This window comes from Callorhinchus milii, unplaced genomic scaffold (assembly GCF_018977255.1).
Source record: "Callorhinchus milii isolate IMCB2004 unplaced genomic scaffold, IMCB_Cmil_1.0 Scaffold9, whole genome shotgun sequence".
NCBI classification, from domain to species: domain Eukaryota; kingdom Metazoa; phylum Chordata; class Chondrichthyes; order Chimaeriformes; family Callorhinchidae; genus Callorhinchus; species Callorhinchus milii.
Window position 1 is genome coordinate 15290968 of NW_024704750.1, and position 14996 is coordinate 15305963.

The window sequence follows — 14996 nt, forward strand, 5'->3', positions numbered from 1 at the left end:
AGACAAGTTTTTCTTCAATTTGGAAATGTAGAATGAAAGACCTTCAGCATGTTTTGTAGTCTTTGTCTGAATTTGGAATTATGCCTAAAGAAGGCTGATTTGGTAGCTCATGACAGCTAGTCAATGCAAGTAAGTTATTCTGGTAACCAAGCAACAAAACCTAACATTATTCTCCTTTCACACAAGCTTCAATTTTAGTAAATTAATTTGTGCTTCAGTTTTAAATCGTTCGGCAGAAATATGGCCTTTTACAATTGTATTTTTAAACTAATGAACAGTTACATGAGTTTTATAGGTATTCAGCACTGACAGCAAAGAGGTGCTACAGTTTTGGTTTTATGCTCATTGCACATGGTCACAGAATGCATAAACCAAATAACATAATGCAAACCAGCTAAGAGTTCAACATATGTTGAGGTGATGTACATTTGTGGAACTCTGTCTGGTTTGGATATTGGCATAGTGATGAGATTCTGAGTGTGTCAGAGACCTGGTTGACCAAAAAAAAAACAACATAATGTGTTTTTCCACTTCACCATTCCCATGAAAAGAATTGCACTTTGTAATATGAGGAAAACCAAGGAAAGCAATATGGTACAATAATAGAGGATTAAGTATGAGGAATGGCTAGAGAAGCTAGCCTACAGCCTTAGAGAGATAGGTCTCATAAGAGACCTGATTAAATGGATTATTAAACTTAAAACAATGCTTTCAGGTACAACATGGCAGCAAGAAAAGCACAGGTTCAGGAAAATAAAAGATAATTTAGGATAGGCATTAGGAATTAGCTGGAAATTAAGAAAAGATGAAATGGGATACCAGGCAAAGTTTGTCAATGGAATGAAAAGCCGTGTAAATTGATAACAGGCGAGTAAAAAAAAAAGTATAATTAATAATACTTGCATTTGATATAGCGCTTATCACGTCTTCTAGACGTCTCAAAGCACTTCACAGAATATTACTGTAAAGTGTAGACTATATGTTTTGTGGGTGAAACATGGCAGCCAATTGCGCACAGCAGTGTCCCACAAACAATCATGGATTAAGTGACCAAATTATTATTATTATTTTGGAAGTATTATTACTCCCAGAAATGTGATCCGCCAATTGACTAATAACTGGGTTCCTTCTTACTGCTAGGTGAACAGGCTTTTAACCTGTAAATATTCTCTTTACACTGGAAATGTAAGGAGTAAGGTAAGACGGTAAGGAGTATGAGGCAATGAAGAGCAGGATCAAAAAGCGTGTCTGTCTCTCAGTGAGCCTAAATATAAAACTGAGCTTCGGCTAGAGATCCTAAATTTGTTAGGTTCTATGTTGGGGCCACAGTGGCCTTTTAATAAACACGCACCAGAATTAACCCTCAGACCACCAGCAGGTCCATTGATTTCCTGTTTATCTAAGCTGGCAGCAACCAATAACCTCCTTCTGGAGATGTGCATTTCATTGGTGATTATCTAACCTGAAGACATTTGCACGTGAATGGTCACTGCCTCCTGGGCACTGGTGTACCAAGACAGTAGAACAAGATGACAGGTTTAGTGTTGCAAAGAGCAATTTCAGGATAAATGCAGGAAGCTTTGCTTTGGTCACTGATAATTAACAATTGGAACAGGTTGCCAGGAAAGGTGGTTGAGACCAGAACACTAAGCTTGTGTAAAAAGCAATTTGATAGTATTGTGATAGGGTGGGTATTCTAGCGGAATCAGACCAAGTGAGCCAAAGGGCCACCTTTATTCAAACAACCTTGTAATTTTTGTGAATTGTATTTCTTCATGTCAGTAAGGTGATACTGGATTGGAAGAAAGGAAGTGGAGGAGGAGGTTAGAGAGAGATAGCAACAGTTTTTTGTAGCCAGAGGTATCTTATCTTATTCCTTAATTAATGATCTTTGACTCTGCCATTTTCCAATTTTGCTTTATATAGTAACAGAAACGTGTATGCAAACTGCATGTAAAGTTGGGAATCAAAAATTGTCATTTGCTCAAAAGATTAAAACTAGAAGGAATGGGGGGAACGTTTTTTAAAAAATTGTAAATCATATTTCCATTTCTCACAAACAGCCCAGGGCAAGATCACTCCTTTAAAGGGCCAAGGAATTCAAATGCGAATGGCTGCTGGCAAATGTTTTCTGGCAGCAGTCACTGTGTATTTGCCAGACACTTCCAGGTTTTAATTTGTTGCTAGGCAACTCATCTCTCCAGGGGCATGTACATTTTATTGTAACATGAACATTTCAAACATTAACTGGATTTCATGTCAAATCTGTAAAACTGTTTGTCAAGATCTATATTTTGAATAGGAAACAGAAGCAGATAAACTTAACAATACTTCTATTTTCCATTTAAAGAAACTGACCACCGACTAAACCCCCTCCAAAACAAAATACTCATCCCCAAGCCAATGACTATTTCAGGAAATGCCTGGCTAATCTAGTGCATCTTTTTTGGGGTGTGGGGGGAAAGAGACCAGATACTCCCATGACTAATTTTCCCAAAACAGACATTGTATTACACCTACATACTTTACCTCCTAATTAACAGTAAACTAGCCACATTTTCTTGTTTGGGAGGGATCTTAATCTTCTAGACGGGTTTATCTTACTCTGCCTCTCCTACAGATCTTCCAGTAAATCAACATGAAGATCTAATCTGACACCCCGATATCACGACCTATCAGCTTGGAAGCATCAACCATGCAATGTTTAGTTACAACATCAATGCAACTATAAAGCAAAAACTCACTGGTACTATCAGAGCTAGAGTCCAGAAGAAAGTTAGAGGAAGCACTGTAAACTATTGTTAACAGCTATTCTGAGCAAATCAAGCCACCTGCACAACAAGCTAAATCTAATAAGTCTTTATTTCTGTCACTGTCTTACAAGAATAACATGGTTGTAGAGCATTCAGAAAACAATTTAAAAAATTACTACATGTTTTAACTGAAAANTTACCATTTCCGGATCTATTTTTACAAACACTTTGTAAAGTTTAATTTTCAACATTGAGAAACGTTAAACTTGATAGTATGTTTGAATATTGGGGCGGGGAGAAAATACAAAGAAAAAAAGCTCAAATTCAAACTTTTTCTCAACAGAAACTGATTACATGTTGTCTTCATCAGATTCATCATCTTCCTCAAGAGAATCCTAAGGAAGAAAAACCCAATGTAAGTGGTTTCAACAAGGGAAGGAGAAATGTTTTACTTCAAAATAATTGTAAATGATTATGTAAATTGCATTCTTACTTTGGCGTATTTTTCGGCTTCTTCTTTGATGTCTTTCGGTACTAATTCATGTCTACCTTTTGTATCTGGAAAAGAGCCACATTAGAATATTATTTCAATAAAGCATTAAGGAAATGTACACAATTCTTCCAAGTCTCATTTTACTAAGAATTTAGATTAGTTTTTATTAAGATTGTGAGTCTCAACTTAAAGGGATTGTGGGATTTGAAAGCAAACCCTGCAGTGAGAGATGATGTCTTTGGATTTGAGAGGTTTCACATAGTTTTTCATTGTTTATGTACAAATAACTATTGATTTGGCATAGAAAAATATTTCACACCATATATATATATATACACACATAAATATACATATATACTATATTTATATAAGCATTGAGTTTAAAAAGCTAATTTAAAGATTACTCAGTTTGAATTTCAAATTACAATTCATATTAAATGATTTTACTTAAATGACCTGTGGAGAAAGAATTAGTGTGCAGTGAGATTATAAAAAAAAAGATTACTTTCTCCAACCCAGCTCAGCTCCAGTTCAAAAGATTTATCCTTCACTTCATCGTGGACTATGTAGATTCTGAGAATAGAACAGGTACATACATCATCAGTGTTAAGACTGTCCCATATCGATCTATACAGTGTTTGGCTAGAAACACATGTATAGATTGTGTTTAGTGGGAAGGCGATACATTTTTATTAAAAACAAACTTTTTGAAAAATGTTCAGATATTTAATATTTAATATTAATATTTAATAAATAAAATATATTTTAAGAAATGGTTTCCTCCATTACATTTTTTCTTAATGTACACTTGCATGAATAAAAGCTTATAGAACTAAGGCATACTATACAAGTAAAATATCAAGATAAATGATCATCATAATGTACATCTTCCTCCAAGAAAGTAGAGCGTTATGGGAGGAAAAAAGACTGCAATGGCACTACGCTGTCTGTGAGATTAAATTCTGTGAACAAAGATTGTTTTGTGCACCATCTAGTGGCCTGGCCTAGCTGAGAATGAATAAAACTAGTTGCAGGCAAGAATCAAATGTGTACCATTGTCATCAATTCCTTGTCACTTAATGTACCTATTTTACATTTGTTCAACGGGCACCTTGTTCACATTTATCCAAATTAAAATAAATTATCAAGGTGAGGAATGTAAAAGAATGATGCGGCTTTCTCCCCCACACCCTTAAAAAAAGCCAACTAGAATAACAAAATAAAAGGTTAATACACGTTTAAGTATTGGTCCAAGCCCAAAGATCCGAACACATGAAAATGATTCTCTCATAGGTACCTCTGCCATAGTCTGAAAATTGGACAAAAAGTTTACAAATCCCAGATTTTGAACTGTGACTATAATAATAACAGCATTTGATATAGCACCTGATCATGTCGTTGAGAGTCTCAAGGCACTTCATGAACAGAATATACTATACAGTGAATTGACTGTTTTGTGGGTGAAGCTGAGATAATTTAGTAACATTGCATATCAGATCAGTGGCAAATCTTGCTTAAGTCATTAAATATTGGTGAGTGAGAGTGACCTATATCATGCAGGAGCCACTATCAAAATTAATTTTCGTCAAGGTATCACTGGAAACAACAACAAATTGCATTTGTATAGCAATACAGCGTGTGAAGTTGTAACTTACATTTTTGCAACTTCTTTCACCACTTCTCTACAAGTCAAGTCTTTCATCTGTAAGAGAGTTACCAAAAAGCAGTTGTGCTGTTTTATACATTTTCTAGCTTTCAGTGCACCCAGAAGAAAATGTTACACTCTGAATCGCATTATTCAGCTCATGATTCCATTCTCACTGACCCTTCCTCAAGCTGATTCGTCTCCCCTGTTGTCATTTCATCGATTTACTAGATACACTCACTTTTTCATCAAATTAGCTTCCCCATTTTTAAGACAAGTATTTAATTAACAGGCCTGAAAACTGATCACCTCAATCAAAAGAATAGTGTGTCATCTGACAACTTAAACTTAAGGGAGTAAAAAATAGCAAAAGATTAAATATATTCAGCATTTTACATTATATATATGATATAATATGTATATATAAAAAAACTGAACTGGAAAATTGACTTAACACATTTCCTTCAAGTCTTTCAAATCATTTCCAAGTAAATGCCCATTTACACTGCAATATTTTCAGTAAGCTTCCACAATTAGCACACCATTGCTCCAAGTTGGTCTCTGATACACATACACAATTGCATGTCCAAGTTCCCAATGAATGATAAAAGCATACAAATGAAGGGAAGACAAGTGCTTCTCTCAAATTACAAAGAATATTTTGCAGCGTGAGGAACTACGCATAAGTATTACATTTTCCTCAGCTGGCAATCTTAACCAGGATCCATCTGAAGTTGTGCAACCTTCATGCCTGACCTCATGATCTCCACTCCACTTCTTCCCAGTGCTATGTCCTTGCGCCTCTTTATTTCATTCCCTCACACATTGTTTAACTTTTTTTGCTTACCTGTAGCTTTTCAATCTCTGTTTTTGCTGCTTCTTTAGCCTTCCCAATAGCACATCCCCAGTATCCCTGCAGAATTGCAATCATGTCAAAATTTCAACCACCACACAATGATACAGCACTCATGTGAAATATGTGTCCAGCATTAAAAGGATTTTTTAAAAATTCACTAAATTATAAATGATCATATATACTGATTAAATTCTAAGAGCTAATGACACAATAGAACATGATACAGATTTCTCACAGCAAGGGAGCAAACGTGCAAATCATGACTGGGATGTTCTCCACACAGGATAGTAAAATGGCATGTCTAAAAGAGACAGTACCCGAATAGCATTGCCAGAAGCCTGCCTGCCGCACATGATGGGCACAATCTCAAAGGCTGTCGGAAATAACGGAAATCAGAAATGCAACGCATTTGCCATTCCTTTAAAGACCTTACTAGGAATTAATTCACACCGTACACAGACGGTTCAATAATATTCTATTCAATTCAATCTCCATAATTACAGATGAAGAATGAGAATTATAGATAATATGAAAGAGCAGTAATTTGCTAACTTTTTTCAGTATTGTAATCAAGATACATCATGTACAAAACTGCAGTCATTTAGTACAGAATAACCCACAGGTGTGAAATTCAGTATTGAAGAAAAAATTCCAAGTTCTCTGTATCTTTTTAAAGATAATTTCTGATTAAAAACCAGGCAACTCTTACACACCTTGAATCAGATTAGCCACATGTCCTCTTGGGCATGAACTGGTGAATGACGAGGGGGAAGGGGTTACAAGCAGACAGAAAAGTTCTAGAGCACTTACTGATTGTTTTAAAATAAGAATTTAAAAACCTACAGAAATATTTGGCCAATGTACAAGAATCCCCACAATAGTGGATAATGGTTTAAATTGCCCACAAAACACAGTCACTGCACTTTGCAGTATGTCCTGTGAAGTGCTTTGGCATTTCCTTCTGACGTGAAAGGTGTTATACCAAATGTAGGATCATCATTATTAAATTATATCCATTCATTGCAGGTAATTTTACAAAACTAAAGCAGGTGTTAAAAGAAGATTTGGAATGCATTAAGCTTATTTAACAGATATTCAGATGTTAATAAACCCTTTTCGTCATTTTTAAAGATGTTTTGTGCATTGGTCTGAATGGATTGAGTATAAAAAAGTATGTTCATGATTAAAAATGAACAGTATAACTATTTCTCATTGTCATATTGTTCAATATCGCACAAATGCTTCAAACTAGAAATTTAATTCAATGGCATTCTAAATAATAAATTGCAACTTAGTGAAGCAAAATATTCTTGAAGAGAGACTTACATGCGACACTCCTGAAGGGTCAATCATGTACATCTGAGCTCCATCATCTTCATTATAAGATCCCAAAATAAAGCTACAAATTTTACCAGAAACATTGAGGCTTTTAGGTAGGAATACATCAAGCAAACCAATATATGCTACAAAGCTAGATCACTTCATGGCTGTTTGTGGCAAATTACTGTGCGCAGTAATTACTGTTACTGTGCCACATTCATCTGCAAATGCTCAAACGCTTTGAGATGTTTCAACAATGTGATAAAGAGCTACATCAAATGCATGGAATATTATTTCGAACAATAGAATATTTTATAGTACTGAACCTTCTTTCTGTGGTTTGATTCACTTTGCAAATAGCAATCTAATAATAATAATCTTTGCACTTAAAATAGCTTTCAACATTCAAGTCGGAAGGACAGGACCTTGGTTTAATGTCGCAGTCGAAGGAAACTGCAGATTATCATTGGATTTGTAAATTGTAAGTTCAAAGTCCCAGTAAGGGCCTTCAAATCACAGCCTTTCTGATTTATAGAGGCAAGAGTGCGACCAACTGAACCAGGCTGACATCTAAAACAGCAGGTTCACACTTCACTTGCTGTTTGGATAGGTTTTCCCCAGATACCGTAGACATTTCTTAAACTCCCAAGTAAGTTACACAGCAATGTATAAACATGAAAAGACACAACCCATACTATTTCATATTAATCAGTTTATATCTAAAAACGTACCTGCTCCCAAACGGCCTCACAGCACTGTACAACGTGTATGCGTGGACATACATTGCCACTCGGTCTGCAAGATGCTTTAAAGAGAACTCTTTTTAAGTAGAGCAACAAAATTTTGTCAATAAAACAACAACTTGTATTTATAAAGTGCCCTTCATGTAGGATAGCATCTCAGAGTATTGAACATAGTATTCAGAGTATTTAGGAATACTGTTCCAATGTAAATAGACAATGCTTTGTAAGCTTGGTTATAATTAAAGAAATAAGCCCCAGTGATTTATAATAGACATGATATTTGCGATAAAATATAGTTCTAAATTAAGCCAAATAACTATAATCTGTGCCAATTAATGGACCTCCTCTTTTCATATGAATCTTGTTGCAGTTCTTCAGCTCCTATTCTTACTGTGTCATAAAATGGAAAGGTAATAATAATCCATACTTATCATATAGCGCATAATCACAAGGTGTCTCAAAGCGCTTCACAGAATATACTGTAAAGTGAATTGACTATATTTTATGGGTGAAAGATGTTGATTTGTTAGTAAATTTCCCAATCTTGGTTTAAAAAAAAGGGAATAAATGGGCAACAAGTTGTTTGAGATTAATTATTTTCTCAGATGAAACAAAACGGGAATCTTCTTACCGGAAAGTACAATCATCCAAAACTAATCTCATGATAATATAAATACATCTGGATCAATTGACAGTGGATTCTTGGACAGTATGTCATTCAATAGTTAACTACGGGACTAAGTGCTTTGATTAAGTTGTAACATGCATCATTTACACAGATCACAAATTCTGTGTTTTAGCGAAAGAACACAGTACTAGATAAACGACCTACCCTTAGTGGAATATTATAGCCATAACTGGTTCTGAAGTTGGCAGCTTCTTCTCTGGCAATATCCGCAAGGGAACGTGCATCTGCCAGAAGTCCTGCTACTGCCTGTGGAATGGAGGAAAATCCTTAATCACTTCTTGCATGATCAAACTTGACAATACAAGACTGTACACAAATCATAGTATAAGAGTACTGTCATAAAACACAGCAACATGACACCTATTCAGTTCTCATTCTTTACATATGCATCACACTCACACACGAGGTTCATACCCTCTAATCCTTTGCCTTGCCCGTTCTCCACCTGTCTTTAAATCCTGCCTTAAACCTCTTTTCCCTCCCCTTGCCCCCTCTCCATTGCTCACATCCAGCCTTACTGTGAAGTTCTCCGAGGCATTATCTTACACGCAGGACCCTACATAAATGCAAGTTGTTAATAATACTTACATTTGATGTAGTAGCTTCCAATTCGGGAGTTGCTTCACAGGGTATACCATAAGGTGCAGTGACCATGTAATCTGCAGACAAATGCAGTGGCCAATTTGCACACAGCAATGTCCCACAAAATGAAGACATTGTTTCCCTTAAAGTGAACACCAATTTTATTTGGGGAATTGTTGGTCGGACACTGGGAGAAACTCCTTTCTCTTTTTGAATAATGCTAAGGGATCTTTAACATCCACCTGAACAGGCAGAAGGGGCTTCGGTTAATGTTTCATCTGAAGGGCAGCTCCTCGAACAATGCTATACACCTCCATCACTGCACTCAACAGTCAGCCGGCACTACATGTTGTTGTTCATGGGCAAGATCTACTGCAAGAATGCCTCATCTTTACAAACTGATAAACTAGTTAAACTAGGCACTTTTGGAGAACACATTAAACTTATCTTACCATTCCTACATGACGATCAATGTTAAATATGCGTTTGTTGGAGCCCTGTTCATAAAGTTTAGAAAGGACCAGTTTTTCTACTCCAAACACGACTCCATCTTTACACCTTATCCCAATGGCGGTGCTGTAAAATTAAATATGAAAAGTAAGCACGCAAATGTCAACAACAACAACTTGCATTTATATAGCACTGCTCACACTGGGTAGTGTGCCAGATTGCTTGACAGTGGCAGAGCATGCTGCCGAGCCGGGGGGAGGGGGAGGTGACCATAGAGGAAGGTCAAAGAGGAAGGTCTTCAGGCGCAACCTGAAGATGGGGAAGGAAGGGGCAAGGTGGAAGGATTGAGGGAGAGTGTTCCAGAGTTTTGGGGTGTAATGGCTGAAAATGTGGCCGCCAATGATGGAATGGAGGGCATGAGGGACATGCAGAAGGCTGGGGCCAGTTGAGCGGAGGTAGCGGGTTGTGGATAACTAGGTCAGATGTCATCCACAGATACGGATGTCGATACTATGAATCTTTAATAACAGGCAGTTTTTTTAAGAAAATCCTTAACGTATAGAAAGTTAGATTTGAAAGTTTTTCATCCTGAAGATATCCATTGGGAAATCCAAGCCTCCAATAAATAAAATGAATCAACTATCTAATTTCTGAAGTTTAAAGCAAACGCAATAAAACAGAAGCATTAAATTTTGAAAACCTAAGTTTATTTGTACGTGAAAGAATATAAATTCAACACCAAAGTCTAATTTGAGGAATAAATATTGATTTCTTACCTGCTGTTCTCAACAGCTTTCATGGCATATTCAACCTGAAATACCCGTCCATCAGGAGAGAAGGTGGACGCTGACAGGTCATACTGTAAACAACACACAAAAGTTCCAATCTTTTTCCCTGACATTATTCACACTCATCACAGAGCTGAGCCTGGATACAAAATTCTTATGTGACTCTCAGATTCCATCATGTTTTCATACTTCCAACACAAAGAATCCACTTCTTACACAACATACAGTGCAATAACATTGCCATTCATTGCGATGGGACGTGGAATCCAAATCAAGATGACAAAATATTTGGTTTGAGTTCTGAAATGTTATTGTAAGTTGGCACAGTGATGCTCTGGGAGGTAGAAATAATAATAAATTGGTCACTCAATCCACGATTGTTTGTGGGACACTGTGCACAATTGGCTGCCCGCATTTCGCCCACAACACATACAGTCAATTCACTTTACAGTATATTCTGTGAAGCGCTTTGAGATGTCTCGAAGACGTGATAAGGAGCTATATCAAATGCAAGGATTATTATTATTACCACCAGAGAGAGAGTTGCACTTGAGTTGCTCTGGCACCTCCTGGTGACCAGGGTTTTCTTTTGGTCAGCCGGGTGTCTGACACATGCAGAAACCCATCGCCGTGCTCAAGAGTTATCCAAACCAAGCGGAGATTTCTATGTATCCCACCGACACATGGAAATCTCAGAGATAGATTGATGGAATGGAATGCGCACTCTCTCTCCCGGGAGGGACACATCCTGATTACCTAATTCCGGAAAGTATTAGGCGCAGGTTGGCAAGAGCCAAGGCTTTGGGGACCCCCGGAGTGTGCGTTGGGGTGACTGCTGGCGCCTAACCAGACACAGGGAACAATTCTCTCAAACAGTCTTCCAGGGAAACGGGGAATAAAGGGATGAAAATAGAAAACGTTTCCTTGGCGCTTAAAAACGTCACATCCAAAAAAAAACATTTTTTAAAAAAACAGTCCAGCTCTCGGGTGACTATTACAGTGCAGTAGGAGGGGGTCTGGAAGCTCTTCACGTGAATCACTGCACAGTGTATTGGTGTGTGTTTCACTTTCACTTTTATCACAGAGCTCAGGCTTTAAGGCGTGATTCAGCAGCTGCCGCTCCGGCGGCGGAGAGGCAACTGAGCGCCGGGCTCCGGCCTTGGACTCGCCCGCAAAAGCCCCGTTCATCATCATCAGCAGCAGCAGCAGTAGTTAGAAAGGTCCCGTTACACCTCCCCCCACCCCCCCGTGGGCGCCGCGAACAGCAGCCCCTCTCCCGGGCCCGGCCGGTACTCAGGCCCGCGGCCCAGGCCTAGACCCCGGGAGCGGAGAGAAGCCTTTCCGCTCCACCCTAACTACCGAAGGCTATGTTCCCAGGAACGGTCGTAACGGTTTTACCGGCGCGCGCGCGCTCCCTCCCTCACTCACTCACCCCGGTGCCGATGGAGCTCATTTCGGATCAAAATAAACCGGGCGGATGGGACGAGGTCGGCGATCGGCCCCTGTGTCTCAGCTCCCGGCCGATACCTGCCAACAACGCGCCTCCTGATTGGCCCGCAGTCCTCGCTTAGCGTAGCTCCGCCAATCACAGAGCGTGCGCTCAGAGCCTGGTCTGCAATGCCCCGCGCACCGCACCGCACAGCCCGCACCCCGGGACCCAACCCCCGACCGCACCGCACCGCAGAGCCCGCGCCCCGGGACCCAACCCCCGACCGCACCGCACCGCAGAGCCCGCGCCCCGGGACCCAACCCCCGACTGCACCAATAACAACAACTTGGATTTATGCAGCGCCCTCCACACCGGAGGGCGTCTCAGAGCGCTTCACAGTAATGGATCCCGGGGCCGAGCCAGGGGGAGGGGGAGGAAGGTGACCAAAGGCGCGGTCGAAAAGAAAGATCTTCAGCAGAGACCTGAAAATAGGAAGAGAGTGGGCGAGGCGAAGGGAGTGAGGAAGGGAGTTCCAGAGCCCACACCCTGGGACCCAACCCCCGACTCCACCGCACAATTTTTGGCAAATATTTCCGCACTGTCCTATTGACCGAGGTCGTTGCCTCCAGAATTATAACGATAATCCTTGCATTTGATATAGCGCTTTTCACGTCTTCGAGACATCTCAAAGCGCTTAAACAATTCACAGTTACAGCATTCTACAGCGAATCGCGTAATACTAACAGTTTGAGGTCAGGTGTCCTGATGCAAAAGGTGCTACTGCGTAACAAATGGAAGGATTATTATTATTATTATTATTGCATTTGAAATACACGTGCATTCTTGATATGTATTCCACCCCCCCCCGCCCCCCCCCCGCGCACAAATGTGGAAACTCTTGGAAAACACCTTCTTCATTTGAATGAGATGGATTCACTTGGACCCAATCTTTGCATTCAAAACAAAATGCCGCGGTGGGCCACACGGTCAACGCTTCCACCTTCGCTCGTTTAGCTTTGTTTTTCTCTGCCCCAAAGTTTTGAAACCAACACAGGGGTCTGGTGGTGTCCAAGCAAAGTTTGTTGGCGTCTTTTTTGGGGTTCCAAACAAAGCTTGATTATCCTCTGCATTTTTTTGGGGGTTGGAGAAAAAAAAAAGGAGAAAAAAAAAACACAGCAGAAATTTGATTTGTAAACACCCAACCACAGGGGTGGGGGGGGAGAGATGCAAAAAAAAAAATGTGAACGCCCAACGTGGGGCTCGAACCCACGACCCTGAGATTAAGAGTCTCATGCTCTACCGACTGAGCTAGCCGGGCTGTGAGGAGCGCTTCACGCAGCTCGTTACTCGACACTGCATCGCCTGCGACGTAAACGACTGACCCCCCCCACCCCCTCCACCCGGTTAACGGCCGTTTCAGCGCCTTCCATTTTACTTTCCCCGCGAAACTGCGGCGGATTCGCACCCGGTCCTTTCCTCGCTTTCTTACATAAAAATGACTTCCGAATGAGAAGAAAGAACGTCGCGATTCACTTCTTCTGTGTCCAGGTGTGGAGAGCGGGGGCCGCGGGGGGGGGCGGGGGGGTGTGGGGGGCGGTGTGGAGAGGGGAGTCCGTCTGAGTGTGACTGTTGGGAGATTCAACCTGAACGTCAACGTCTGGGAGTGGATGGGGTGGAGGGAGTACTCAGAGAAAGCAATAGAAAGGTTAACGGAGGGAAGGAAGGGTTGTGAATAAGAAGAGTCGTCGGGTTGTGCGTTTTCTGTGTGTGAAAAAAAAATGTGTTTTTAGAAGTTCTCTTTATTTTATTTTTAAATTTAAAAAAAAAGTTTGCGTCCTTCGAGCCGGAATCGAACCAGCGACCTAAGGATGTCGGTGCTACGGGGTGAATCCACTACAGTCCTCCGCTCTACCAACTGAGCTATCGAAGGAGCGCTGCAGAGCGCCGCGACGGCGCCGCTTAGAAAGGTTGCTCACTGCATGTAGCGTAGGAACAGGCAGAGGGGAGGGGGGAGGGGGCGGGGCTAGTGTGGGGGCGGGGCTAGTGTGGAGGCGGGGCTTGGGATGGAGCAGTTTCCCAGCTGTGAGCACCAGCAAATGGACCATCATCACCAATGTTTGTGGCACAGCTCTCTCTCTCTCTCTCTCTCTTTTTCTGTCCCTGCCCAATCATAATAAATAGTATTATTATTGTTATTGCAATCCCATGGTACCAGGGCAATTAATTATCATTTTAATTGGCAATGTAACTGGCCATTAATTATCATTTCGATTTACTTGTGCCAGGGTTTGACGCCCGAGACCTGGCACCGAGATGCACAAGGATTTGTAGATTGGAATTGTTTACCGCACGTTATTATAATCTCCTGCTTTTGACCCAGCGCCCCATCGCGCCGTTGAGACGTCTCGAAGCGCCGCACGGAATGCATGGTCAAGTGGATTGACTTGTGTACTTTGTGGAGGAAAGGCGGCATTATGTGGCTTGCCTTTGATACCGTGTTTTTACAGTGACTTTGCGTTTCTCGTGATTCATTCTAAAGCGTAGCGACTGCGTAGTTTGTAGGAGAAAGATACCACAGACGCACGACAACGATTTACATTTCTATAGCTCCTTTCACGTCAGGAGGACATCTCGAAGCGCTTCACAGAACTGACTGGGAGGTTGAGCTGGTCGTGGCCAAAAGCTCGGTCAAGTACTGAAATATACAAGGATTTATATAGCAAATTTATACCTGGCACATACAGAAATTGTGGACCAGCATTTATTACATTGGATCACGTATCACGTGCTCACATGTATGATTGTTTTTCATGTTTATTGCCAACCAAATTCACTCTCAGCAGAAACGTTGTGTGTTTCTACCCCGCTGCCCTCTTCTCCAACCCAGAAAGGTTTGTAACTCTTCCACAACTCAATGCACACTTTGTTTCAATAACTTGTTTGTTGATAGGACTCGTGTTTGTTTTTCTGACTCTTCTCTGTCCTATTCTCCACCTTTCAGATTTTGTGTTTAAGATTGTTGTAACAAAGTCTTTATGGATACGGGAGATGGGGGAGAGGAGCATTCAGGAAGATCTGGTAATGCTGGAAGGGGCCATTCAACGGTGAACAGAGCAAACGTCATGTGCTGCCTAGGAGGGCCCAGTGGTGTGCAACACCTCGCCAGTTTGGGACATGACATGTGCACGTGACTGCCAGGACCATGGAAGCCAAACTGAATGGACCTTGGTCTTCTTTCGTCCAGCAATT

The 14996-nt window shown here is 40.7% G+C and overlaps 1 protein-coding gene, 1 long non-coding RNA gene and 2 other non-coding genes across 4 annotated transcripts; 1 reads left to right on the forward strand and 3 right to left on the reverse strand.

The window, feature by feature from the left end:
- The first annotated feature begins 3 nt into the window (after positions 1–3).
- Positions 4–3364, forward strand: LOC121849678. The gene is made up of 2 exons (XR_006085290.1): positions 4–129; positions 3097–3364. It is a non-coding gene; the product is annotated as an uncharacterized LOC121849678 (long non-coding RNA).
- On the reverse strand, positions 2846–11843 carry psma3 (proteasome 20S subunit alpha 3). The gene is given in 11 exon segments (NM_001292144.1): positions 2846–3148; positions 3247–3311; positions 3752–3819; positions 4902–4948; positions 5739–5804; positions 7074–7146; positions 7799–7872; positions 8643–8744; positions 9533–9656; positions 10307–10389; positions 11751–11843. Coding segments are annotated over 11 exon segments (768 nt in total). The 5' UTR covers positions 11772–11843; the 3' UTR covers positions 2846–3103.
- Positions 11844–12992: 1149 nt separating this feature from the next.
- trnak-cuu lies at positions 12993–13065 on the reverse strand. Its single transcript has one exon. It is a non-coding gene; the product is annotated as a tRNA-Lys (tRNA).
- Positions 13066–13581: 516 nt separating this feature from the next.
- Positions 13582–13677, reverse strand: trnay-gua. The gene is made up of 2 exons: positions 13641–13677; positions 13582–13617 (listed from the first exon to the last, which is right to left on the reverse strand). It is a non-coding gene; the product is annotated as a tRNA-Tyr (tRNA).
- Between the last annotated feature and the right edge of the window lie 1319 nt (positions 13678–14996).